The sequence below is a fragment of the Streptopelia decaocto genome (assembly GCF_964273445.1).
Source record: "Streptopelia decaocto genome assembly, chromosome: 5".
NCBI classification, from domain to species: domain Eukaryota; kingdom Metazoa; phylum Chordata; class Aves; order Columbiformes; family Columbidae; genus Streptopelia; species Streptopelia decaocto.
In genome coordinates, this window is record NC_138659.1 from 51,111,485 (window position 1) to 51,136,934 (window position 25,450).

Below are 25,450 nucleotides of genomic sequence, written 5' to 3' on the forward strand. Positions count from 1 at the left end.
GCTCTGTGGAGAGAAGAGGACCAAGTTGAATTTTGGAATAAAATCTACCACTCACAACACAGCTGGCATACACGGCCAGTTAAACAACTTGCTATACAAGACACAAAAGCTCCAATAGACATTGCTGTGACAGAGCTCGTCTATGTGAGCAGGTGCGGCTACAAGTCCCCTAAAAGCAGTCAGGAGAGAGCTGATAACAAGGGAAGCTATCACCAAGGGACACTGAGGAACAGCTAGGAGAGCATTTGGGGGGCAAAGCCCCAACTCAAAAGATCAACTACATCACACACACAAAGAAAGTCCTTTCTTTTTCCGATTCCTACAGTATTAGGAAAATAGGGCTTTGCACAAAGTTATCGGTAAATGGAACGAGACTTACAAGGTATTGATTGCCAGTTTCCCAGCAGAGAAGCAATTCACAAGACCACAACATTCACTGATGGCTGGAACCAAAAGCAGCAACAGTCATTATCAAGAGTACCACCTAGCTTTCCAAAGAGAAAACCTGGGTTCATATTCCCTTCGAATTAACATATTAGAGGTGACAGAAGCTCTTGGAGAAATCAAACGGTTAAAAGGCTCACAACGAGCTCAGAAACAACTGAGTGTAATTTAACACGGGAACGAAAAACTCTGAAAAAGGGATGGAAGGAGCAGCTGGAGGCTTCCTGAAGGGGATGCAGTTAACTCCCACACAGGCAACTAGAAAGTATGTGGAGACACCGGCGGCTCAGCTGGAGCCCGGGGCTGGTCGCACCGGCCCCTGCCCGCCGGGGAGCCCCGGGAGAGCCCCCGCGCCGGCCCCCACCGTGTGCCGGGTGCTCCTGCCTCTCCGGGGCACGCACCGCCACTGCGGGCCGGACAGACCCCGGGACAAGTTGAAACAGCTGCCAACAGGCTGCAAAAAATGCGCAGAAAAAGCTTATATGGGGGAGAAAAAAAAAACCAAAACACCACCACCACCAAACCGCAAAGCACCGCCGGGCATTTCCCTGGCTTTGCAGAGATCTCCCGTAGGGGAGGGGGTGGATAACAGGTGAGTGAGCGAATTGATGGGGGAAGCGGGGAATAATTTTTTCAAAAAACCCAAGGCATAGCCTCCGACTCGGGGCTGCAACCCGCAAGTAACGGGGGCAGCGGGGGCACCGGCTGGGGGGCACCTTGAACCCTCCCGCGCCGGCGGGACGGGCAGCAGCGGGGGAGCTCGCCGGGTGCCCGCTGGGGTTTGGGAGGGCAGGGGGATGCCGAGGCGGCTCCCGGCCGGGGGGCTCCCGCCGCGGCCAGGTGAGCCCAGCGCCGGTCACGCCGCGCGGTACCGGGTGACACCAGGGTACCGAGAAGCGCTTCGCAGGGCCACCTGCCCACCGCCACCTCCGTGCTTGCAAACTTCTCCCGGAGTTGCATCCCGCCCGCTCCCCTACCGGCTTTGCAAGGGTCGCGGTACTCCATCAGCTCCTCCGCCGCCTCCGGTTGCCCCACCGTTAAGGCGGCTCCCCCTCCGCCCGTCCCCGCGGTCGGTAGAAGTAGCAGCGACAGCAGCAGGCGGCGGAGCGGGGCGGCCCCGCGGCCCATAGCGGCGGACAGGGCGGCACGGCTGCCCGGGCTGCGGGCACTGCGCGGCGCCAGCGGCCCCGCCGCGGGAGGCGGCCGGGGGGTGCTGCTGCTGTCACTCAAGGCAAGGCCAGCCAATCGCGTCCACGCCCGCGCCTCTGCCCCGCCCCCGACGGACCCCGTAGCCCCGCCCGGCCCGGGGCGCGGGGGACCCGCGCCCCGGGCCGGGCGGGGCTACGGGGTCCGTCGGGGGCGGGGAACCCCCTCCCTCTCCCGGTTGCAGCACTTGGGTGGCAAGTCCTCAGATATAATAACTATTATTATTATTATTATTATTATTATTATTATTATTATTATTATTATTATTTTAATTTTTTAACTGTTACTATTATTATTTTTATTTTTTTCCCCTCAAAATAATCGTCACTTCAGGGGCAGCTGAAGAGAAATAGCTCGTCCGCTGCCAGGAAAAATACAATATTTCACATTGCGGCCTTTAAATCCATGCATAAGGGGAGCTGCGAGACTGTGAATGGGGAAAGATGGGGTACGAAAAAACAATAAGACCAACTAAAGAATAGGAGAAATGGAGAAAGATGGGGCAAAACATAAGGATGTGCATCTATCCCTCTCCCGCTCTTTTTGAGCACATTACAGCAGCTTTCAGGGGCAACTGGGCTGATTTACTGGAAGTCTGGGCTTTGGGATGATCCATATGCAGTGAGACTTGGGAAACTGGGATGATGGATTGTGTGTGAGTTGCCCAGCTGCATCAAAATCTGCCCTGTGGTATCTGAACCGGGGGACTGCAGCTGCCTGAGGTTGTGTGGTATCTCACACACCTTTAGCAGCAGAGCACACTGGAAAGCATCGTAGCCCAGGGCTGCTGGCTTGTGGTGTAGTCAGTCCACAGAGGCGCGATGTCTCTGCTATTTGAACAGTGACTCTGCAGGGAAACGGCAGATGCCCAAAGCCTCACTGGATGCTGAAGTCTTTCAGAGTCATCTCACAAGGTGCTTCAGTCTGAATTTAACAGCGCACAGGCAGCTGCTGCCTGGACAAGATGTTACGGTCTGAGGCTGCAGCAATAGTTATGGGTGGTATACAGTACAGGTGCTATACTGGTGAGGAGAGGAGGGCTGACAAGAGTACGAGCTCATTCGGGGGTTCCTGGGGTGAACGTGCATACCACAGTCTGCCTGTGCCATTACTCTTTGCTCCTTCAGCTGCGTACTTCCAAGCTCCCACCGCAGGATCCTCAAGCAGTCTTTCCCATTACAGCATCAGCTCCATACCCTCCCTTCACCGAGGCACACGATGGCTTGCCATCAGCTATCCATACATTTGTCACTTCTAGTCCACAGCAGTGAATGATTCTTGGGCATGAAAAGCACAACATGATTCAGGCATCTCCTCAGCAGCAACACAGGCTACTGCAAACTGCTCTTGCCTCTCCCCTCCACCCCCCATTTAATATTGGCTTCCCAGAAAAGATAAAGTCAGGAAATTAATATCCTCTCCAAACCTTCACGGAGGCCAAAAAGGCTGCATCAAACCCTGGCATGAAGACCATGGTCAAAAACTCTGCTGATCGAAGGCACTAGAGTTTTCTACAACTGGTGAAAAGCCCATCGGGTAAAGACAAACAGCTGTCTGGGGAGCATGGAGGAGACTCCCTCCCACGGGAAGGGGAGACCGGCATGAGTTGCCCACTTTCCACCCCAAGCGTCAGGTTCTCCACCTGATTTCCGTAACACACAGCACACAGGAGACATAGTCTGCTACCAGAACAAAACACTATGTGCATAGCTACTCAGGGGGCAAGTCAAGAAAAATGTTAATGAAATCTAGACATTATGTAAACAACTACCAAGAAGGCACATTACAGTAAGGGCACTCTAAAAATCTTTATGGCATGGGAGGTTTTTGTGTACTTGATGGATGTGACCCTACCCTCTGCACAAGAATCACCCCGAGGAAAGCCTCTAACATAAATGTTTTTCTGTCTAATCTGCATTTTATAGGGGCCGTAATCAAGGTGACGGCATTCAAGTATTCACCAACACCTCAAAATCTTTCTTGTTGTTTTTTGAACAGTGATATGAGCTGGAGCAAACTGCCCATTTATGGCTGTGGGCCAAATAAACACAGCAGCTGGTCCATGCTGACTCCCAAGACCTGCACTCAGCCTTTAACAGCAGTTCTGGCAATAGCTGGGCAGAAGACACACCGTACTTACTCCACCTTGTGCTTCAAAGCAGGTCCCAGAAGCTCAGAGAAGAAACCTGAAGGACAGAATCAGTAGGTGGGGGTGTCTGAGCCACCCATGAGGGAATTCCCAGGCTGCTCCACAGGCCCAGTCACTCACAGGGTGGGCAGAGAAGCCATGCGTGGGGAAGGTCTTGGATTTTCACTGAAAGAGTGAAACATCCCTTTGCGGTATCAGTCTTGGCAAAATGAGGTGAAAACAGGAATAATAGGAGCACAGTTCAATGGATGAGCCAAGGCTGTGACTGGGACTTGCTGCTGGTGCTGGATAACAAAACAGCTGCCTAGCCATTTGATCTCCCTGAGGATGCTCGTTACATTCTCTGCATTTCACTCCTCACTGATGCCCACCAAACTGGGGCTGTAACACCAAATCCACCTGTTGAGATCAAGCTTGGAGAATACAGGCACTTTGAACAAAAGCCCTAAATGAATATATATTCTCACCCAACTTGTGAAGATTTGACATGCAGCTGACCAATCCGTTGACGAGTGTCTTGAACAGAAACAAGGAAAGGAATGGTAATTTTGGAAGCCAGTCTAGCACTCGAGGCCTCATCTGCATAGAAGCATCTTGCTGCTGCTCTTGCTCTCACCATCTTAGCAGGAGATTACCAGGAGCTTTAGGTACAACTCTGGAAGACCTGAGCTGAGACCTTCACAGAGGAAAAGACGGGAACCCTCTTCAAATATGTAAAAGAAAATTAAGCATCAGGTGCACCAAGGAAGACTTAGGTTTCAGGCAAGCTCTCTAGCAGCAAAACAGCAAAGCCCTAAAGCAGACTGCCATGAAGAATCAAGGGCATTTCCATCACCGGAGTTTTTTTAAGAGGAATGTACAGTAACACTAATAACTTTTTCTCCATAGGATGCTACTTTGTATTACTTTGTCAGACAAAGATCAGAGCCTCCTGGTTATTTTAAAAGGAAAGGCTGATCCCCTTCTGTGCTTCAGAAGAACCCCCAATACCTATAAGGGCACCAGATGCTCCTTTCTCTCTTCTCTGTAGAGAAGGTCCTGGCAGTGCTACTTTTGAGGGTGTGTGAAGCTGGAAAACAAAAGCTGGAACACTTACAAGGATGGGTCGAGAGCTCCCTGGTCAGCACCACGGATCAGCACCACGGATCAGCAGGGCGAGTGCAGCCCTTGGCAGCAGAGTGCAGATCGGGGCTGTCACCACTGAGAACAAGGTCTTTTGACCACATGGCAACCGTTTGCTGACCTCTTCCAGGATGGCAACATGTGCTGGGGAGCCCAACCTCTTCTGCACATAGAAGCTCTATTATGGATGTGGATGGATATACAAGAGAACATCCCACAGCTTTGAAGGAGAAAGAGGAAGGGAGTAAAATAAAATGTGGATCCTTAATTGTGCAATTAGAAGAGCCTGTGAGGGAGTTCAGAGGAGTCTGTTACTGTCCTCCACATGCAAACAGAAAAGTTATCACATTACAGCAGACTCTGGATGTCCATTCACTAACATGGAGAGCTGCTCGATCCTTCTACAAATGGCTCTCAGTAACAATCACAGCATTTTGCAACCAGCAGCCGAAGCAGCTCACGCAGAGTAATGACTGCTTCTCAGTGCTTAAAAGATCAGCTCATGTCATCTTGATTGGCAGGTGCCACCTCAGTGAAAATAAGGAACATAAAAATCCCTGAAAATCTTTTTCATCTGAGCTGGTAAAACAGTCAGTGAAGTTTCATACCAGCACTGCAACCAGTGACACCAACAGTTAACTATCTGAAAACAAAATCATCTATATCCACCACTGCCAAAGGCAGCCTTTTGCTTTGCAGAATCCCCTCCTGCCCGACACATGCAAACAAAATGCACTGTCCTCTCAAGCCTCCCTGAGCACAAATGCACACAGCTCCATCTGAACAGCATCCATGAGCAAAGCTGGGTGGGAGCTCCTTAGCACTGATGGAATGTCCCTGCACACAACATGTCCCAAGGTCACACGAGTTTGTTAGTTCTCCCACAAGACCTGCTTCTTCCCTCTTGCTAACACTTGGGTCCATCAAATCTTCTAACAAAGTGACTGAGGCAGGGCTCCTTTGGAGCCTGTCCCACTGCAGATTCCTCAGCTGTCTCCAGGTTTACAAGCAGAGATTTCCTTTTCCAGTCTCAGCTCCCCGAGCACATAAAGATATTTTTTCCTCCATGTACATCCCCACCCCAAGGGCAGATGGGGGCCTGGAGAGCTGAAGCCCATCTCTTGATCCAAAGTATTCTCTTCCCTCTGTATTTCCACTACCACCCGCTTCTGCTTATTTCGTTGCTTCATTTTTTGGTAGGATACAAATCCTGCCATAACCTGGCATAACCTGATGTGCCGTGCATCCCTTCCCACGGGCAGCGCTGGGGCTCCGCAGAGCCTGCCCCTGCTCCCTGACACTGAAAAAGGCTCTTTACTCTGCCAGTGCCACTACGGGGCTCCACACAGATAAAGCCCGGTCACTCTCCTCATCCCCTTTTGCCCATTTTCTGCCTCTGTTTTTATCTGGCAGCCAATTGCTCTTGACTCCTCTCATCACTCCTGGAGTTGACCCCTCTTAGGACACCTTCACCAGCTTGACTGCTGCCTTTGACAAATCCAGGTAATAAAATGAATATCGATCCCTGCTCTCCCATCACCCATTTTAGTCTCTCCTGCAGTAGACTGGGGGTGGGTTGGTCTTTTTTATCAAGTTTATTGCACTGCCACACAGGACTACCTCACTTCAGGGTAAATGACCCAGTACACAAAGCGCATTTTTAAAGTTGTTGACATGTATGTGCTTAAACGTGTTCCAGGGGTTCTGAAATCTGCTGTGCAGAGCTCACTGCAGTCACAGGCACATTCACCTGTGCATTAACAACTCAACATACATTTCACAATGTAGCCCTGTTATACATGAGCAGTGATGCTTCAGGAAGCGAGCAGTAACTGATGGTTGGAAAATTCCTTTTTGTTCACCAAAGCAGCAGCAGACAGGATTTTAAGTCATCCCATCTCAAAAAGCACCACGTTTTCCCATCATTACTCTAATCCTTAAACCGTGTGAGGGAAAACAAGGTACTTCCATGGTATTTTTGAGCTGTAGTCAGAGAAAAGCCATAGGAAGGAGGGGCGGGGAGAAATCTGTCTTATCTGGAAGTACGAATTTTGGCTTGACCACTGGTTCCCAAACCGAGGCATGTGAAACTGATGTTAATTCACTTCAGCTCCATTTTCAGGGTTCACGCAGGTGTCGGTTGGAAAGCATCGAGCAAAGCTTGTGGTGATTTCTGCTGCATCATTAAGCAGGGAGGCAGGAGAACACCTTTGGAAAAGCATCTTGAGTTCAAAATTCTGAAAGATGAATCGTTTGGTCTTTCCAGAGAATTTTCCATCGTAGGAAAAATCTGTATTTTTTTTTTTTTTCTCTTTACCCAAAAGGGATGGATCTGGGAAAGTAAGAACATTTCTGCGAGCCTCTGCTATGAGGCAAAGCTGGGATAGCTGCAGTACCTGCTCACCTGCTCCTCCACTACCGGGGCTGGCAGCACGCACTGCCTGAATTCAGGCTGTTCCACAACAGTGGGTAGAATTTAATTAATCTGTCGAAACAGTGGAGATGCTGCTTCTTGGAGAATTACCTTAGAGAAGTTTCCCAGTTACGGTTTCTGCACAGGATTTCTGTACATAGGTCTATCTGTAGTAACCCAAACCGCACCCAAATCACACACCTGGCTCGTGCAGAGAACATGCAGATATTTCATTCATTAGGTAAGCAATACTTTAAATTAGGTTAATCTTACATGTCACTCTTCAGTTTGCTAAAACAAGGAATAGTGACTTTCTTTTTCATTTTTTATTTCACTATACATATCATACAAAAAAGTTGCATGTTTCAGATCCAGCCAGAGGTGGTTTTTTATCACTTCCTGGTAGTGAGACAAAACAGGAAAAAAATTCTCAACAAAAGTCAGCTTTCATCTAAGCAATTCAAATTACTAACATTGATTCTGCAGAGTCCAAATGCAGGACTTAAGTAGCCTAATAGCATCTCTTCAATATCTTATTATAAAAGCCTCCAATTCTTGCAGGTAAATGGGTGTCTGTCTCTGTAAAACTGTCAGATCCCTTCTTAAAGCAAACAGTAGGTAACGCTCACCTGCCAACTTCTGGCCAGGCGTTAGAAGGGAAATGAGAAAATTTCCATCCCATTCTTGTAGCTACTCCTCTGTAGCAAAGCAAGAAAAGCCTCGCGCTAAGCTAATAACATAATCCCACAGGTAGGACTTACCACTTTTCCCAGCCCAATAAAGTGACACAGCTAAACCAAGACTGTGGCATTTCGGAATGAAAAAACAGCATAAAATGAACTCAGAAGCAGCATTACATCTCCAGTAGCCCAGAAATCCACCGTGCCTTGTCTAATGCTTTAGCACATCACACAGCTCTGAAATTTCCGAGACAAACCTTTAGGGAAATGAGAATGAGCATCCCCAGAAGTTTCCTTGAGTTCAGTATTGCATGAAGTTCTCAGCCACGTTTGGAAGTGACTCAGAAAGTTACTACAGCTCTCAAAACTTTTCAGAAACCAAGTAAAATCTTGCAACACAGCCTTCAGGGAAAAAAAGTCACAGCGTGGTGCCGAACTGCAGCATGTTTTTCCAGGTTGGTCGGGTTGTTAGACAGAACTACTAGAGACAGGACTCTCTGGCCCAGACCCAGCACAAGCATTTAAAGTTTATAGGGCCTAAGTCTATGCTTTGGTGAACTGGAGTCTATCAAGGTACCTACTGCATCATATGGGTAAGCATGACTGGTAATATTAGAAGGGTTTATCTCTAAATCAGGAATATGTTTAAAACACCCCCTCTAAAATAAAAGTTCCATAAAATTAAGTATTTTGTTCATTGCACATAAACACTCAATTCTAATAATGCATTTATTTTCTATTATAGAATGCTGTAGTCATGCAACACCAGCTGAAGGGTAAGTATGAATTTGTGCAGTTGTGTTTTGGAATGCTCCAAGCCCCAGGTCTTGAAGAGATCTTCCATCAAGAACGTAAGGAAAGTTCCTATGGGTTTGTTTTCCGTAAGAAATGAAGCCTCAGAATGGTAGAACCTTCAGAGGTATTTGACATCTTGCTCTGTATTGTATTACTAGAAGCTGGCGAGAAAGTGTACCTATCGACAAGACAAAACCACTTGTAACAACAAACAACATCCACTTTGTTCATGACAGACGAACCCTTTGGTTTATTGCGAAAACCTTGCACCATGGCAAACACACTGGTGAAAAGCCCATAACTGGTACAGGGCTGAGGCAAACAATACTCTGACTGCAGATGTGTCTCCAGAGCCTTTGAAACAGGCCAGTCCACCAGATAAAACAACTTCTTCTTAGTGTTTGCTCAATTGAGTTTCTGCCCTTTAAAGTGATTCTCTCCCAGGACTGCTGGAATTTACTAGAACTGCACAAAGTCTTACAGATTCAGGGGTTCTCCTTTTTTGTTGTTATTTTTTGGGGTTGTTTGTTTTAATCTTTATTTTGTTCCACATGCCAAGATAACAGGACCCCTCCACTCCAGCTCCAACTATTCAGTTGTCCACAGACTGAAGCGGAGTCTTTTCTTAAGCTTATGCTTTTTGGGTACATTCCAGTGGAGAAATTGCTGATGGAGTCACAGGCAGTTTTGCTGTCTTCAGTGAAACTGTGCATATATACTTCATTGGGCAAATTTAGCTGGATGCTGGTGATGCAGCCAGAGCAAAATGTAACTTTCTCAGTTGCATCATCATTTTTACCCAGTTTTAGCACCAAAAGCATAGAAGTCAAAGTTATAGTTTTGTTTGGAGTTGATTGTTTGGTGGTGGTGGTTTTTGTGTGTGTATCTTGTTTGTTTTTTCTTTTGCTTAACCTGAAACCTGTTAAAGAAATACTCCTAGACTATCATACAGAAAACAATTTAATTGTGTGCCCTTTACACACTTTGGAATGTAATTCTGGAAAGGAATTAATAGACACTTGCACCAAAACATTCAGACATGAAAAAAAAAGAGCATAATGTAATGTTTATTTGCAGTCTCCATTATCTCCAATCCAGCGTTCACCGCTTTTCATACATGAAGTACCAGAGGTGCTTTCTGTGTGCACCCTGTCTCAATTGAAAAGATTTACAATCTTATTTATCTAAAGCATTTGATCGAGACTGGCTATTGCTACATAACTTTTACCCATTTTTCTGGCCTCTGATCCAGGGTTGGGAAGAGAAGCAGCGAGTGGCCAACTGAAGAGTTATCAAAAGCTGCAACTGAAGAACCAGAAACTCCTAAGAAACAACCATGGAAAGAGGAGCGTTGGCTGTAAGATCTTTATTTCTTCCATAAAAGAGGAAGGACTACATCATCTAAGCAGAGAGCCTCCGAATTCTATTAAGCAAGATGGTTCAAGCGATATCAACAGTGCTAGGGGGGCAAATAAACAACCTTGCCCCAAACAGCAACCATAAAGACAAGCTGTTGAAAACTGGTCACATTTTGCACTCCTTCAGAAACCAAAAGGAAGGGGGAAAACAAAGCAACCCCCCAACCTACTGACGTGCTAGGGTCGAAGTATAAAAATGTCCATTATTTAAACACAGTACTCCAGAGGAACGTGCTTGCAGAAAACAAAAGCGATGCCTGCGCTGTAAGTATCTTTTCAATGTCACTTTAAAAGCTATACAGTCCTATCTGGATATGCAAAAGCTAATAATGCCAGAGGATAGAGAAAGCAAGTAGGCAGCCCACCATTCTGTGGCATTATAAAGTGATTAAATGAAATTCACAAACGGTTTAGTGACATGTCTGATAGACTAATCACACAGCAGTGCTCTAAATAGAGAAACAGACCTATTATCAAAATAGTCCCTTTAAAAAACTTGTATCTCAGCAGAGTACTAGTACTTAATGCATTTATTGTGTGGAGATAATGGCTTCTCACTTCAGATTTACAAGAACATGGATGAAAAGAGGGCTTCCCACAGCTGTATGCACTAGCAAGAACTAGCATAACACCCATTCTTTAAGTCTCCACGTTTTGGAACAACGGAAAACTAACCATTGACCCAGTTTATAACCTCATCTTAAAATCAGCCTGTACTTCAAAAAAAAAAAATCTGTTAAGATTTATTTGCTCTGTTTCCTCAGAGCGGTGTGTTCAGCTACAGACACCGACCATTCACTTGAAGCAAAACTTAATTATTTTCTGACAGATTGGTTAAACTTGGCCAGGGAGATGAGAGCTGAAAGCTCAGACACTTTTCTGAAGCCATATCCAGCAGGACGCATTGCTGCTCACTGTGACCTGTCAGTTCCGCTCCCCCAGCCCCAGCGCGACCCTGCCGACACACGGCTGCTTCTCTTTGCGGCTATTGCATTATCAGTACTTTTTATACAGAGACAATACAGTGCTAATCAATACAAATACTTCGCTCATTTCTTAAATTCAGGAAGTTGCCTCCTCCATGGCGGGTGCTCTATTTCAGACAGCCACGCTGATGAAAACATCCCTATATGACAGATGCCTAAATAAAAAAATGACAATAATCAAGCCGACTGGCTCTCAAATCTGTCACAAACACATCCAGGATATTTCTAGCTAAATACAATGCATATTTAACAGTCGTCTTAGAAGGACTTAACCTTTATTTGCCCATTTATTTCAGTCCACGCTTACCGCTGCTTTTCTCGGTACACTAGCTGGATCACACAACAGATTTCTCCACAAACAGTTCAGCCAAGAAGAACCTTTTGGGCTGGTCATCCACTTTGGAGCTGTATTGCACACTACAGCTGTAAGAAGATTCTGAATTAAAGCATGGGGTTTTGCTATTTGAAAACCACACTAACATTGTGTACAGAAACTGGTGTTCAGCAGTATTGCCTTTTCAAACACTTTCAATTGCAAACTCATCTACTTTCACAATCGGAACACTTTTGTCTGAAAAGTTTATTTTAGTTTTCTGAACACTCTAAAGCAACTCTGCTCCTGATGTTACACAAGTGTCCAGATAGGATTAACAAAATTTAAAATGTTCTAAATTACAAATTTAATTTTCTGTAAGAGCTTGAGGAAGGAAACAGAACAGAAAAGCATGACATACACACATTGTGAAGAAACCCCAACTTTTCATGCAATGGCAGGCAAGATGTAAAAAGCCACCCAAATTCACACATTTTTACACCGAATCATCAGAAAAGTACTCTGTAGTAAATCTGTACATCCAAATACATTTGGGATCTACACCTAAGTTACATTATTTAATGTTTGTTATATACACTTATTACCCCTTGTATAATGTCTAAAGGAAAATCTTCATTCAAACCCAAACAAAAAAAATAAGCAAGACTAACTTGGAAAAAAGGAGAATCACTTTAGACATTCAGTTAAAATGTTGGTTTTGTTTTAATCTAGACCTCAAAGTGTTTATTAAAAAACAAACAATCCTCTTCATTTAACATTTTGCTTTCTAACTGTACAGTAAATTGCATTGCAGAGAACACATCCCGTCTTCAGACTGTATTTTCTTTGGATGGATTTAAGATGTAGTTGGATATTACTTTAAAGATAAATAAAGGGAAGTTGGTCCAACTAGAATAATAGCTGATATATTACATGCATATGGGTTTTTTATATATTTTAAAATTATTTTTTAAACAAATGAATGTAGGGTATAGTTGATATCGCAAATAAACCAAAAAGCACCTGGAGTCAAAATATAAAACATACCTCCTATCCTGGCAATGGCAGTAAAAATCAGAAGAGTAATCTTTCTGGAACAGCATTTTTACATAATTTAGAATTTTTAAGTACCAGGAAGACTACTAATCAAGTAGTTTTAGCAGCCAAGTTTCCCTCTTTCTATTGAATGGAACAAATGCTTTAAATAAACCGTTTGTCCTCTTCACTGAAGAGAGCTAGTCTATTCATCTTTAATGAGCTAGGTTTTTTGTTTTGTTGTTGGTTTTGTTTTTGGGAAGATTAGCCACATACTGTAGTAATGCCTACTGCGTATAATCCAAGCATTTGCTGTGAACAGTTGGAGAAAGCAGTCAGTAAGAACCTAGGATCAATGAAATAGATGTTACTTTAAGCCATCCACAAAATGGAGACCCATATAGTGCCCAGTGTTAAAACCCAGATATCTTCTTGCGCTTTTCGTTGTGCAAGTTCGTCCCCATGATAACAGGAACTGATCCATAGTTCAATTTTCTTATTTCCTTAGTCAATTTTCACATTAGTGTAGATTTTACGAACAAAGGCACTTGTTCCCATGTAACCAATTGCTCCTGCAAAATAAACCAAAAGTGTTGAATATGTTAGAGAGCAGACCATCAAAATAAGCCAGAAATATAAAACACATACTTAAACATAAAGCATGCACTCTACACACAGAAAATTATTTACCTGCAATACTTGCTCTCAAACTCTAATTATCCGTGCTCCCAGTCAATGTCTGGCAAGAACTCCCCTAGTCCAGCAATCTAAATCCATTAAGCCATCTTACCAAGAGGCCATGCTCACTTGGCCTTGATAAATATAGCAGCCCCCCTACTGCTGCCAATAACTGGGTCCCCTCTTCTGAACAGAGGGTAAAAAACATACAATCACCCACTCTGCAGGGAAGGTGGATGGGAGGGAGGGTTTTTATTAGAAGTTACATGCCTTCTGGACAAGTGCTTTGTTGGCAGATGGCTTTTTCCTTCCCACAAGGCACAAATAATAATATACCCCCATCCCAGGAGTCTTGAACTCCAAGGAGGTCTGTACAAAGAGATTAAACTAGTAGCAGTTAGTAGTTAAAGGAAATTGCAACCTGTGGTTTTCAAATTAGTAAGAGTCACGATCAGAGAATGCATCGTCACAGCAGTAATAAAAGAACAGGTCACTGAGTTTCTGATAGGGGCAACAGTTTATACTGAACTCAAAATACTGCAAGACTAAGGATGCCTAGAAAAATGAAAGAAATGCACTGGACCAAGGCCTCTTCTCAGAAAGAGCTTCAGCAACCTGCTCAGTCAAACCCAGAACCCCAGGTTTGCCAGCCTCAGTAAATACTGTTGTCTTGCAATATCTGCAGAAAATATCTTCATCTCTTTCAAGCAAAACTAAGCCTAAATCAGCCTCGTGGAAGTCAGCTTGGCAAAGTCTCAAGTTACAAGTTGACAATCAAGCAAGAATTAAAGACAACTGCTGTCAGATTGCCAGAATAACACGTCATAAAATATGGGAAGAAAAGGATAGAGAAGTCAGGGCTGTAACTCACTACAGAGAACTCCTAACATCAAATGTTCGGATGCTCAGTACAGAACAGACTCTAAACAGAAGAGATATTTTTGCTTGCCTGAAGCAATACAGAAAAGCCCAGATCAAAGCATAAACTGACATTTTTGGTGATCTGGGATGCACCGGTCTTGCATGAGACGTGTTAAACACAAAAGCCTAACCAACACTAAAAGTTTTCTGCTAAAACTTTATATTTCAATAAAAATAGAGAAGTTTGCCTTTAGAAATTAACACCATGCAGACCTGCAGATAGCAGTGCTGACCACAGAGTTTTCAGAACCTGGAGAGTTCTTTAAATCCTGGGCAATGATCGGATCATTCACGAGTCAGCCATTGAGCTCTCACGAAATTTGATGTTTAGAAGGCTAAAAGCCCAACATTCATACCTAATCAGGAAATCTGCACAAGGCAAATCCGATGCATCCGTCCATTGCTATTGGAGCGGTAAAGAGCCTGTGGTGTCCGCCTCTGTACTGCACAGCATTTCAAGCTGTAAAAATATCTTGACAACTATTCCACTGGCCCACAAATTAGGGATTTGTATTACTAACTTGGACAAAGTAGAGTTCAATCAAAACAAATACAGCACACACAAGATGAGGCTGCTTGCTGTGCTGAGGACGCAGCAGAGGGAAGGGCTGGCAGTTCCAGGGGAGACCAGTACAGCACTCAGACAGACCCAAGCACGGGCTGTGCAGAGGTGACGTGAACCTGGAGTCATACAGGAGCACACGCAAATTCTTCTGTAGCCCGTCAAGGAGCTCACTGTCTGTCTTATCCAGTAAATGGACAAAATAATGGCACTGGAGTCTTGTTTTAAGACTCATTCACGTTTTGCCTGTTAAAGCAGACACTGGCAACAGATCCAATGCCCATTTTAGTTGCTAAACTCAGACATATTCCAGAACTTGCTCTTTGCGGGTTCATCTAGTGATGCGATGCCAGATATCAGAGAGATTTGGGAGAACAGTATATTAATTGTGTTTTGTTTGGGATCTAGAGAATGTGTGCATGAGATGGAAGCAAGGGGGAGGAGTAGAGAGTAGCAGTCACATGAGACCACAAGCTCTCAACCCCATAAACAAATCATAACCTATTCTGAATGACGGGAGCCTTAGCCATGAAGGCCACTAATGGCCAATACCCAAGGCAGGGGTTAAACCTCAGGGCTACTTCACAGGCATTGAATAAAACATGGGGCGGGGAGGGGGAAACCCTATTCAATGACTACTAAAGAATGTCCTCCTGAAACAAATGCAGGACAGTTGGCTCATTTGAATTAAAAAATCCATAGCAAAGGGAATGATTTTGTTTATTAAACACCTTATCAGATGATATTTATAACTTGGTTATGGCCTATATAGGTTCAGCAGAAATAGACTGCAAGCATATTTCAGCAGAACAACAAGCTTTTAAATAGAGCAAAATGCAAACAGCGAGGAAGAGCAACCACAAACCAGAAAAATATTATTTCCCATCTATTACTTCAAACCAATTAACACTAATTAGAGTTGTGACTTTGTACGCACAGGATTTTTTCAAAAAGCCCTTCGATCATACTTACAGTATTCATCTGGACGCTGAAGTGTAGTATTTCAAGGGGCCTTTCTATACTACCTGGCTCCTAAGCCATCCACTGAATTGGGGAATACGTTTTATTCTTTTCTGTCACTAAGAGGGAAACATGAGGAGCTCAAAAGGTTTGGAAGTTCTCATGGGCTCCCCACTGTCCAGTCCCAGAGCTGAGATGCTCTGCAGGGCACAGCAGACTTTGTGGATCAAAGCGTTCCACTGCATGTGGGATCCGAGTTCACTGGGCATCGTCAGGGGCACTAAAACCAGAGTTGGACGACACAAGGCTACAGAGTTTCCCTGTGGCTGCTTTGGACCCTGTAACTAGTGCATCTCCTACCAAACTTTGTGATACTGAACAGGCCCATTTGTGTGAGCCCCCCAAAGCACAGCTCCACACACTGTTCACAGGAGACATACAGTCAGTAGCATGCACATTGCACAATTCTTTAACACAAATGTCTTTGTTAGACCTCAATGGCAGCAAGTTCCCTAGACAAATGCTTTTTGACAGGGGATTTTTTTTCTTCCCTCCACATGCTGGAAATGGGAGTGCTCAGTAAAAAGGAATCTCACAGCTTCTCTTCCAACCCACTTAAAAAGACAAAAAGAAATCTCAATAGAGCTATGGAAATAAAGTTTAATGTCACAGTATTTTCTGATTTTCTGATTTTACTCTAATATTCCATCAAGTAGTGTCCTACCATGACAAGAAAGCATTTGACAGTCTTCCTTTTCCATATTTTAAAAGACATTTTAATTACAGAAACTGGTGGGCAAGCTTGGCTTCTGCATCATAGACATTTTAATCAATACCAGCCTGAGCACTTTAAAAAGAAAAGATTAGAGCTGAAAAGTATAAGCCTATTAAAGAAAAAAAATGGCTGCAAGACTACCAGAACAGCAGGGAAGTCTTGTAATGTGCCAAGAACCTGATGAAGCAAGATTAGATTGTATGACAGAAAAGGGGAACAGGTACTCAGCAATTAAGAGATGATTTTCCTGCCCTTTTTATCAAGCACTGTGAAACCCACCCTCTTGCAGTATCATGAAATGTATACTTTATAGAAAGTAAGTTACTGTAAGACATCATGTGTCTCAAATATCTAACTCAAAGAAATCCTTTCAGTAGAGTCGATAGACTACTCATTCTCTGCTAAGAAGTATTTAATAAGTTTCATGCATAAAAAGCAAATAACATAATAGAAAAGTACAAAAGAACCAAGTAGCACTTCCTGAAAGTCAGAGAGCAAAGGATAAAAATAAAGCTAACAGGCGAACAAGTATATTTGACTTTACCAGATGAGCTCCATGCAGAGCTTTTTTCTGAACATTCTAAACAGTATCTTAAAAAGCAATGAAATCCAGCTGTACACAGGAGCACTAACCATTCTCCTCACCTGCGAATATTCCAATACTTATTTCTCATATGCTATCTTGAAGTGTCATCTTGTCTGGTCATTCTCATACATACATACCACAAGATACAGGTGGTAGCATCACCAGTATTGCAACACCACTGATGCCTCAATAGGTGCACCAACCTCCCTGTCTTCCAGCAACAGTAAAACCTCTAAAACAAATTGCTAGCATGGACTCAACTTAATGGAGTTTATTTTCCACAATTTCTTGCCAAATATTGAGTCTTTCAAACTTGCATTGAGGCTGAAATTCACTGCACAGTATATAAATTATCTTCCTATCAGAAGACACAATCCACATAAATCTCCTATATTAGGTAGAAACATAGTATAAGCAGAGAATTCTTAAGATTATTTTTAAAGATTGTAAGCTTTTTTGAGCACAACTTGCAGACATACACACTCCACCAATAAAACCACAGATCTAAAAATCAGAAACATGACAGAAAACTGTCAATGTATTTGAAACTTACCACACATTATTCCCAAAGCTGTGCTAAATACTGCCATATAGCCAAAGTAAAATGACGTTTGAAACAAGCCATACATCCTGAAAAAGAAAGACAGGAATTAATGCCAGGTATTTTCCCCAGTTTTTCTCAATAAACTTATTTAGCAATATGGTAATCTGATATTCAAGCAAGAAAACTACCACTTACTTTGTCTTGAAAAAGTAGTAGTAAAAGGAGTACATGTAAACATAAATCGCAGTTGATGCCGCAGAAAGAAAGCTTGTCCATTGCCTGAAAATAAACACACATGTCCATCATATATCTAACCAAAAGGCCTCCGAAGAAGATGCACAATGCGCTAAATCTTTATCCTGAAAATAAAGTATTCTGGCTCTACAGGCTTATTTAACAAAATCTACATGTTGTCTGCTGTAAGTGACAAAAGCTTCTATGGCAACAGTTACCACTGATATCAAGATGATCCTTCTTCACATTCCTGTGTGCCTTGACATACATATTTTTTTAATACATACATACATGCACACACAGATGCACATACATACAGAAACTCCTACACAGAAAGGATCCAAGATCTGCTTTTATTCCCTACAGCTACACTGTGGACATGGGACCCTTTGAAAAGACCCATCTAGGCTGAAGAAGATTACTTTTCTATAAAACTCTCACAATCTGGTTAACTACGCAAATAATGCAATACTTACCACCTGTAATCCTCTGCGTTTAGCAGGAAATACGTACAAACGATAGTCACACAAACTGTCACAATACAGAGGATAACCAGAACCAACATCATAAAGCCATAAACATAGTAGATCTTGTAAGCCCAGAATGAAGTAAAAATGAAATACCTGAAGAGAGTAAACAAAATATGCAGATGATATTGTAATTGAGCTTAAATTATTATACTCTTTAATCAAATTGGCAAGTAGCTGACATACTCACATTTCAATAAAAATTGAACCAAAAGGGAGGATTCCACCTAGACAAACAATAACAGCTGGTTCCATGAACCTGAAAGACATTAAGATTAGTTTAGGGATAATTTTAACCTTTCATTTATAAACACACTAAGACAACACCAGGTAATTAATATAGAACAGAGAATTTAAATGGCACGCTAACAAAACCATATCTGAAGAAGATTCCTCCAAAGATGTCATGTGTATGGATAGAAGGAGTTATTCTTGGGGAAAGCTGAAACAAAACATAAGTCTCACACCTACCACCTGCAGGCACAAGGTTGGGCATCTAACCACAGCCTTAAAGGCTACAGAAAGAACCTTTCTTGCCCAAAAAGTGCCTAAGCAATCAAGCCCCGTAACATCCACTAGCCTTGAATGAAGGCAATGAAAACTCAGAGTTGTTGATGGCTATAAATACAGCAAAAAGCACAAAGAAAATTTTGAAGGGTAATGGTTATATAATTAAGAACCAGTGTTTATTTTTGATGCTATACTAAGTCACAAGCCTACGGCCAAAAATGAATACTCATCTACCTATAGATGATACTGTCACTTACGAAAGGTGACCTCTGTATAGTACTTGTAATGATGCTGAATCTAGCTAGTAACCAGTGATTTAATTTGCAGCTTCTTTTATTATTTATAGGGAGACTTGTCTAAGCTGACGGTGTGCAATTTCATCATCTTCAAGAGAAGTATCTTATTTCTTTTTATCTGTCACACTGATCCAGAAAAATCCATCAGATTGCCAAGATACAGGTCACAATATAAATCAAATCCTAGCATCTGAGCTGCACAACCCGCCGTTAACGAGAAACTAAGTATGCCGCACTTCCTGGATATCGTGGGCGTACACGTTTCAGTGCCCCCTTCATTTTGTCTCTTCCATTCCTCGGAACAGGGAAAGCAAGAAAAATCTATTAAAATATCCTCTGAGGATATTTTCATTTCCATAGCTTGCTGCCTCCGTCTCAGAATTAAATTAATAGGAAAAAGTGACTGCATTGATGATTTTCCAAAAACCAAGTCTACTTTTTGAGACTAGGCATCTACCTCTTTATATTCCCTTCAAAAATTATAAAGGCTTATTTGCAATTCAAACTGTATACCTGGAGTATTTTAGGCTCTGTGCCATCAACAAAAGTGCAGAATTGGGAGCAGCATTGCAAACTCCTCTCCACCCTCACCCTGTCAATATATCTCAGCTTGTAGATGGAGATCATTAACCAGAACAGTTCTGCCTCCAAGGCACATTAAATCCTAAATGTGCAAAAGGCGTTAACTAAAGAGGAAAGGTTTGGTTTCAAGATACCTATACAATAATGGGTTGGGACCATCCCTTTTACATAAAACACTGAAGAGTATTTCAGGCCAAAAGTGAATCAGTGACCCATGATGGTAAATCTGCTACAACTATTAACAATTAACTGCACTTGGTGTTTCTATTCAACAGACAAATCATACTAAGGAAGTGTCAGTTGATGTGTTCTTCTAGATACAACTCAAATTTAAGAAGTTATTCTAGAAACGCTTTCAACAATCACATCTGAAAAGTCATTTTTAATGTACTGAAGTGAATACATCTAGTTAACATGTACGCTTGTCTTTACCATTTTTTCTCTGGTATGGGACGAGGCACTGCATTGACACGACATGGAAAATTAGGCTGTCCTGACAGATTTCGGCCAAGAATTGTACCAACGAGGTTCAATGGAAGAATGACAAAGAAGCAAATACAGCACACTGCCACCTAGAAGCAAACAAACAAAAAAAAAATTAAATTTAAAAGATGACAAAAGAAGAGAACAAGCTCACTCTGTATACATCAGTCCTTAGTAGTTTTTGCTTTAGAATCATACTGCTACTTATGAAGCATTAGTCAATATACATCTGTTTTATCAAATGGAAGTATTTACTTCCCAAGAAACTTCCTCATAAACATTATTAAGTATATTTTCTTGCATCAACTGAGAGAACAGAACCATTACAGATTTTTTTACTGTTTTCATCTAATCATTATACTCAATACAGTGAACAGGAAAGAAATGGAAACCTTCATGGTACTTCATCACAGAAAATTTTGTCAGCTTCTCTAAAACTTTTGCAGAGTATGCTGTCCCTGGGAGTCAACATCCAGCAGCTACACAGCTGCACACAAAACTACAACTACCGGCTGCAAAATTTTTATTCCAATCCAAAAATGAAACCCAAAAAAGAACTGTCAGAATGCTACCAACTAAAACTCTGGGTTCCATTTTCTCCACCATCCACCAACTAACTAATTAAGAACACAGACTGCCAGAGACACAAGTGACCACTGGCATGGACAGATACACAATTCGGAAGCACAGTGGTCCTACTTACACATAGAGCAAAGTCAACCAAGGTTCTACCTCTTTCCTGAAAATTTTACCACAAATCATCTTTTTTCCAACATATGTATGTAGCTTTACTTTTGCTATTCTTTGAAGGCAACATATTTTTATCTTCCAAAATGTGAAAATTTCAAGCATTTAGCAAGATGTTCTCTACTTATAACTGTTTAGCACTAAATGAATTAGCATTAGGCAGTTTGTTATCTTTTTGATATTGATAATTAAAGACACAATAGTTGCCTGTAATGCCATAACCACAGTTCTGAATATTGACCCTGTGACCTTTTCTATGCAAACATAAGAAAATACTGCCTTCTAAAAGCGCTGTTGCCTGAGGCTCTGTGTACACCCTGGTGCCTCCTGAGCAAAGAAGTTATATTCCTCTCTGATTCCATCAGGATGCAAAGCCCATGGCAGCAGATTAGTCCAAAACAATGGACAAAGGACCACATCTAAGAGCCACACACTGACTTACGAAGCAGTTACTCCAGGATAAAAAAAGGCTGTTCACATGTTATATCTACAAAAATCTGCTGTGAGCAGCTGAAAAACAAGAACTGCTGTCAGGCTTCATGAGATGAGGAGCTGCACTACATTAACACAACACAAACTTAGCATTAAGTCAATCACACCATTTAAGGCAACATCTGACAAAAGTCAGTGGGTTATCCCTCTATTCCTGAGTTGTTATGATCACTAGGCCAGGCCAGATGTGAATGGAAAATGTTGTCTGGGGTTGGATGGAGCAAGCCTTCATGCTTTACAGAAGGGGTTCACCAAACAGGAGGTGAACAAGCTGAAGCACTGTCCAGACTGCTCTGCATATCTTTGAGGAGCCGTTATTAAAGAATTACATCATCACCAAAATATGAAGCTTCAGCAATAAATAAGGAAAAGCTAGAGTAATTATGCTTGCCAATAATAAAGCAGATTTTGCACATTTTATACATATTTAGTGTCTGCTGTTTATCTTCTTCCATTACTTGAAGAAACACAGGTAAGCAAGCAGCGTCTTAGGTAGGGCACTGAGGCTGCCTAAGAATAAATTACAGCAGAAGTATACAACTAACTCACTTTAATGGATGCAAGTTTTGCCCCTGAAAACTGCTCAGTCTGAAAGAATGAGCAGATGAGTATTTTCAGAGAAAAATGTCCAAAAGTATTAGAAACATTAAAGAACATCTTGAGCGCTATGTTTACTAAAATTCTGAGCAAAAAGTCCCAGCTTGTTTGTGGTCCAGTGGGTAGAAGGGACATCCAAGAATTAAGGCCTGGGCAGGAATAAAAAAATTTCCAAGCTGACCATAATGAAACCATTTCCATTTGCAAGAAGAGCTCCCTCTGCTCCTGCCTGGCAAGACCCCCAGGTGTGTGGGGCAGCCCCTGTTATTGGAGCTCGGCAGTTTTCAAACCTGGCTGAGGCAGAAAGCTCACACAGGCAGCATGAGAGGGCAGCTGTACTGCTCATCCTGCCACAACTGGCTTTTATAGTGCAGTTATCAAGATGTCTTTATTTCTTTATTTCAGAAACTACCCCTGACTAGGGACAGCGGCAGAAAGTGAATCCACTGCTTCACTGCAGAAAAACTGTTCAGGAAGAGCCCTGGGTTCCAAGCTCACCTGGAACAAAACTTAGCTTCTAATTGTCCATCTTGCACATCTACCATAGGGAATCCACAGGAAAAGAATATAACCTTGGATAAGGAACCAAGCAAGAAACATCCAGGCCTAATTAGTAATTAGCTGGCAAACTCCTAGATGAAAAAAGGCAGTCAGTAGCACCTCATTCTAGTGACACCAACTGCAGAGCTGAATGGCTTCAAATCAGGTGGGCAAGGAGAAAACCCAACTTGTTCCAGCAGGGCTGGGCTGTTGTGTTGTCCAAGAGACTGACTCAGCAGCAGCTTTGAAATCTAAAATATTCATCTGCATAAAACAAGCTGAGACAGACCAAAGTTCCTTAAATAATGGCTTCAGGAAGTACTGTTCACCTGTCCCCAGTACACTCAGATTTTCTGAAAGATGCCAATTACAAGCGCTTGTGGTTTTGTTATCAGATCAGTCAAATCATGACTGATAATGTTGTAACATCTTCCCTTCTATTAACAATTTGGCTGAAAAAAAGAACTGATTTCAGACAGAACAGCTATCATCTTCAGTGAAATCTAGCAATCAGCATTAGGTAAAGTCAATGTTTGTTACACAATGAAATGCCTGTCTTCATGCCATGCCATGTTCTGACGATAGCTGGAACTGAAGTACAATTTTTCCTGGTGCCATTCCGGAGCATAAAAATTATCTGAGATAATTTTGCAGAGCACAGGAGGCCCAACTAAGCAAGCAAGGATGGCCCATAGTGCAGGTTCAAGTATGGCTCCCACTTCCACCTGCTGCTGATAATGCTGTCTAAGCTGTGAATGTTCTGTCTTCGGAGATAACTCCACCCCAGTGATGGCACCCTGTGGGTCTTGGTAGGTTGACCAGCACAACCAGTACTGGTTAGAATCAGCACACACTGTGCTGACCTCAGTAGCATTTTCTTTCTTGCTTTGAACTTGCTGTCTGACTCAGGGTAGTCTACCTGCTCAGACTGATGCTTGCTGAAAATCACTTTCTTCATTCTTGGCAGTAACAGTCTTCTCTGGATGTGAGAGGTGGCTGGGCATAGCCAGCTTCTGCCTTTTTAGGCATGTTCCTCTTAATTTCAGATCTGAGGTGAAGACACTGCCTTCCCCAAAAAGTGAAGAGGTAGTGCTTGTCACCACACATGGCAAGAGCAGCGATGATGCAGGTTGGGCAATGTCTAAACGTAGAGAGCTTAAATCCAAACTGAAGCAAACACAGGGCACCGGAATACACAAGAGTCTTAACTGAGAAGACTGAACTGCCTCATAGATTTCAGAGATTGAGATTACAACAGTGAAAGCAGCTCAGGCACTTACTGGCCTCCATGTCACCATCACCAATGGCGAGAGGAAACAAAGGCAGGATCAAGACCCATACGCGCTCTGCCCTCCCACAGAAGCATCTCCCTACAGACATCACTGGTAACATACTAAAAATCCAAAACCTCAATAATAGCTGTCGCATGACAGGCAGAAATAAGAAAGCTAGGTCTTCGTGAGCCTTTTAAGAGAAGAATTACTGTAAAATTCAAAACAGTGTTAACTACCACTTAATAAAAAAAATTATGCAAACACGCAAATCTACTATGTCTATAAACCCAGTCTTCCATCAAGCAAACAAGCACACATTCTCCATAATCCATATTACTGATGACAAATTTTATGAGTTTTTCTGCCAAGCTAGTACATTAAAACATACCTACTTCATTTTGACTGTTGCGTTTTTGTTGTACAAAATATCTTATTTATACACAAGCAACTGGTTTAGTTTGTAGGTTTTAGCTGCCACAGAAGAGACTGTCAACCCCACCAAGCCTGCATTCTTTCTAACCCTTTTTGTTTGGAGGGGGAAAGAATATTCTACTGCCCTTGACTGAATGTGCAGAATTCGGTTTTCCATATTTGAAAGGGAACATTGTCAAGAGGGACATAATTTATGTTCTAGCGCCATGTGTTTCATATTTTCTGACAACTGTAGATTAAACTTCATTCAAAGGTGATAATTAAAATTTTTATGAGCATATCTAATATTAAACAGCTACTGGCAGGCTACAGTGCCTTGACTGCTAAATGCACAAGGGAGAAAAGCAATAAAAATTAACTGTCAAAGCAGCAGCTTGATCTTTCCTGTCAGCTACCAAAACTGCACCCTCGGTCTCCCCCCACACAGAGGTTACCGAACCTATACAATGAAACAGTTTCCTGCACATCACCTGGCCAAACACTATACAAAACAAGACATGAACACAAGGCTTCAAAATAAAGTGCTACTGATTTTATTACAACTAAGTAATTAATCTAGGGTGCTGCTTTGGGTAATAAATTGAATTGTTGAAAATTTACACAGAAGCATTTACCTAGGTCTATTTTCAGCAAAAATGAGGGGTTTGACCAAGGATTCCACAGTCACTTTCAAGTAATCTGAGAAAGCACCCTGCTGAATGTATATAACTACATATTTTTATATTCTTATCCAGGTATATCTCCTTATCTGGCTCAAGGCATGAAAAATCCTTGGTGCTACCAGGTCCTCCTTTTTCAGTGGCAGCAAACATTTACATCAACATAAAGCTGCCAGGGATGGCTGCAGCCTAGATTAAGCTGTCTGTGGGAGGAAACACTTTTTTCTAGTTTAAACAAGGTATAAAAGATGCAAACACCAGGGCCTTGATCCCAAGAGAAATTCAGTGTGCATAACCTTAATTAATTAAATCATTAAAAATGCATACTGGAAACATTAGCCACACAGGAACCTACTGCTCAAACAAAACAAAAATGGTACATGTTAAACAGTTTAATAGAAGCTGCATAGATTCTGCAGTCAGAATATTACATCAGTCATGGTAGCCTTAATGGAAATCTTTAAATTATGTATCACACACAGAACAAGGT

At 42.5% G+C, this 25,450-nt stretch overlaps 2 protein-coding genes across 2 annotated transcripts in view; both read right to left on the minus strand.

Moving 5' to 3' along the window:
- The window catches only part of TLL2 (tolloid like 2), a gene marked incomplete at its 5' end in the record, with an annotated part of 89,773 nt that extends 88,201 nt beyond the window's left edge, over window positions 1-1,572 (minus strand). The window contains one exon of the mRNA XM_082052839.1: window positions 1,422-1,572. Within this exon, the coding sequence (XP_081908965.1) occupies window positions 1,422-1,572 (151 nt within the window). The remainder of the gene's footprint in view (window positions 1-1,421) is intronic.
- Window positions 1,573-9,860: 8,288 nt separating this feature from the next.
- The window catches only part of TM9SF3 (transmembrane 9 superfamily member 3), a 47,498-nt gene continuing 31,908 nt past the window's right edge, over window positions 9,861-25,450 (minus strand). The window contains exons 10-15 of the mRNA XM_082054358.1: window positions 20,169-20,308; window positions 18,539-18,607; window positions 18,298-18,444; window positions 17,783-17,866; window positions 17,597-17,673; window positions 9,861-13,133 (exon numbers count right to left, since the gene is read on the minus strand). Of these exons, the coding sequence (XP_081910484.1) occupies window positions 13,066-13,133; window positions 17,597-17,673; window positions 17,783-17,866; window positions 18,298-18,444; window positions 18,539-18,607; window positions 20,169-20,308 (585 nt within the window). The 3' untranslated portion in view covers window positions 9,861-13,065. The remainder of the gene's footprint in view (window positions 13,134-17,596; window positions 17,674-17,782; window positions 17,867-18,297; window positions 18,445-18,538; window positions 18,608-20,168; window positions 20,309-25,450) is intronic.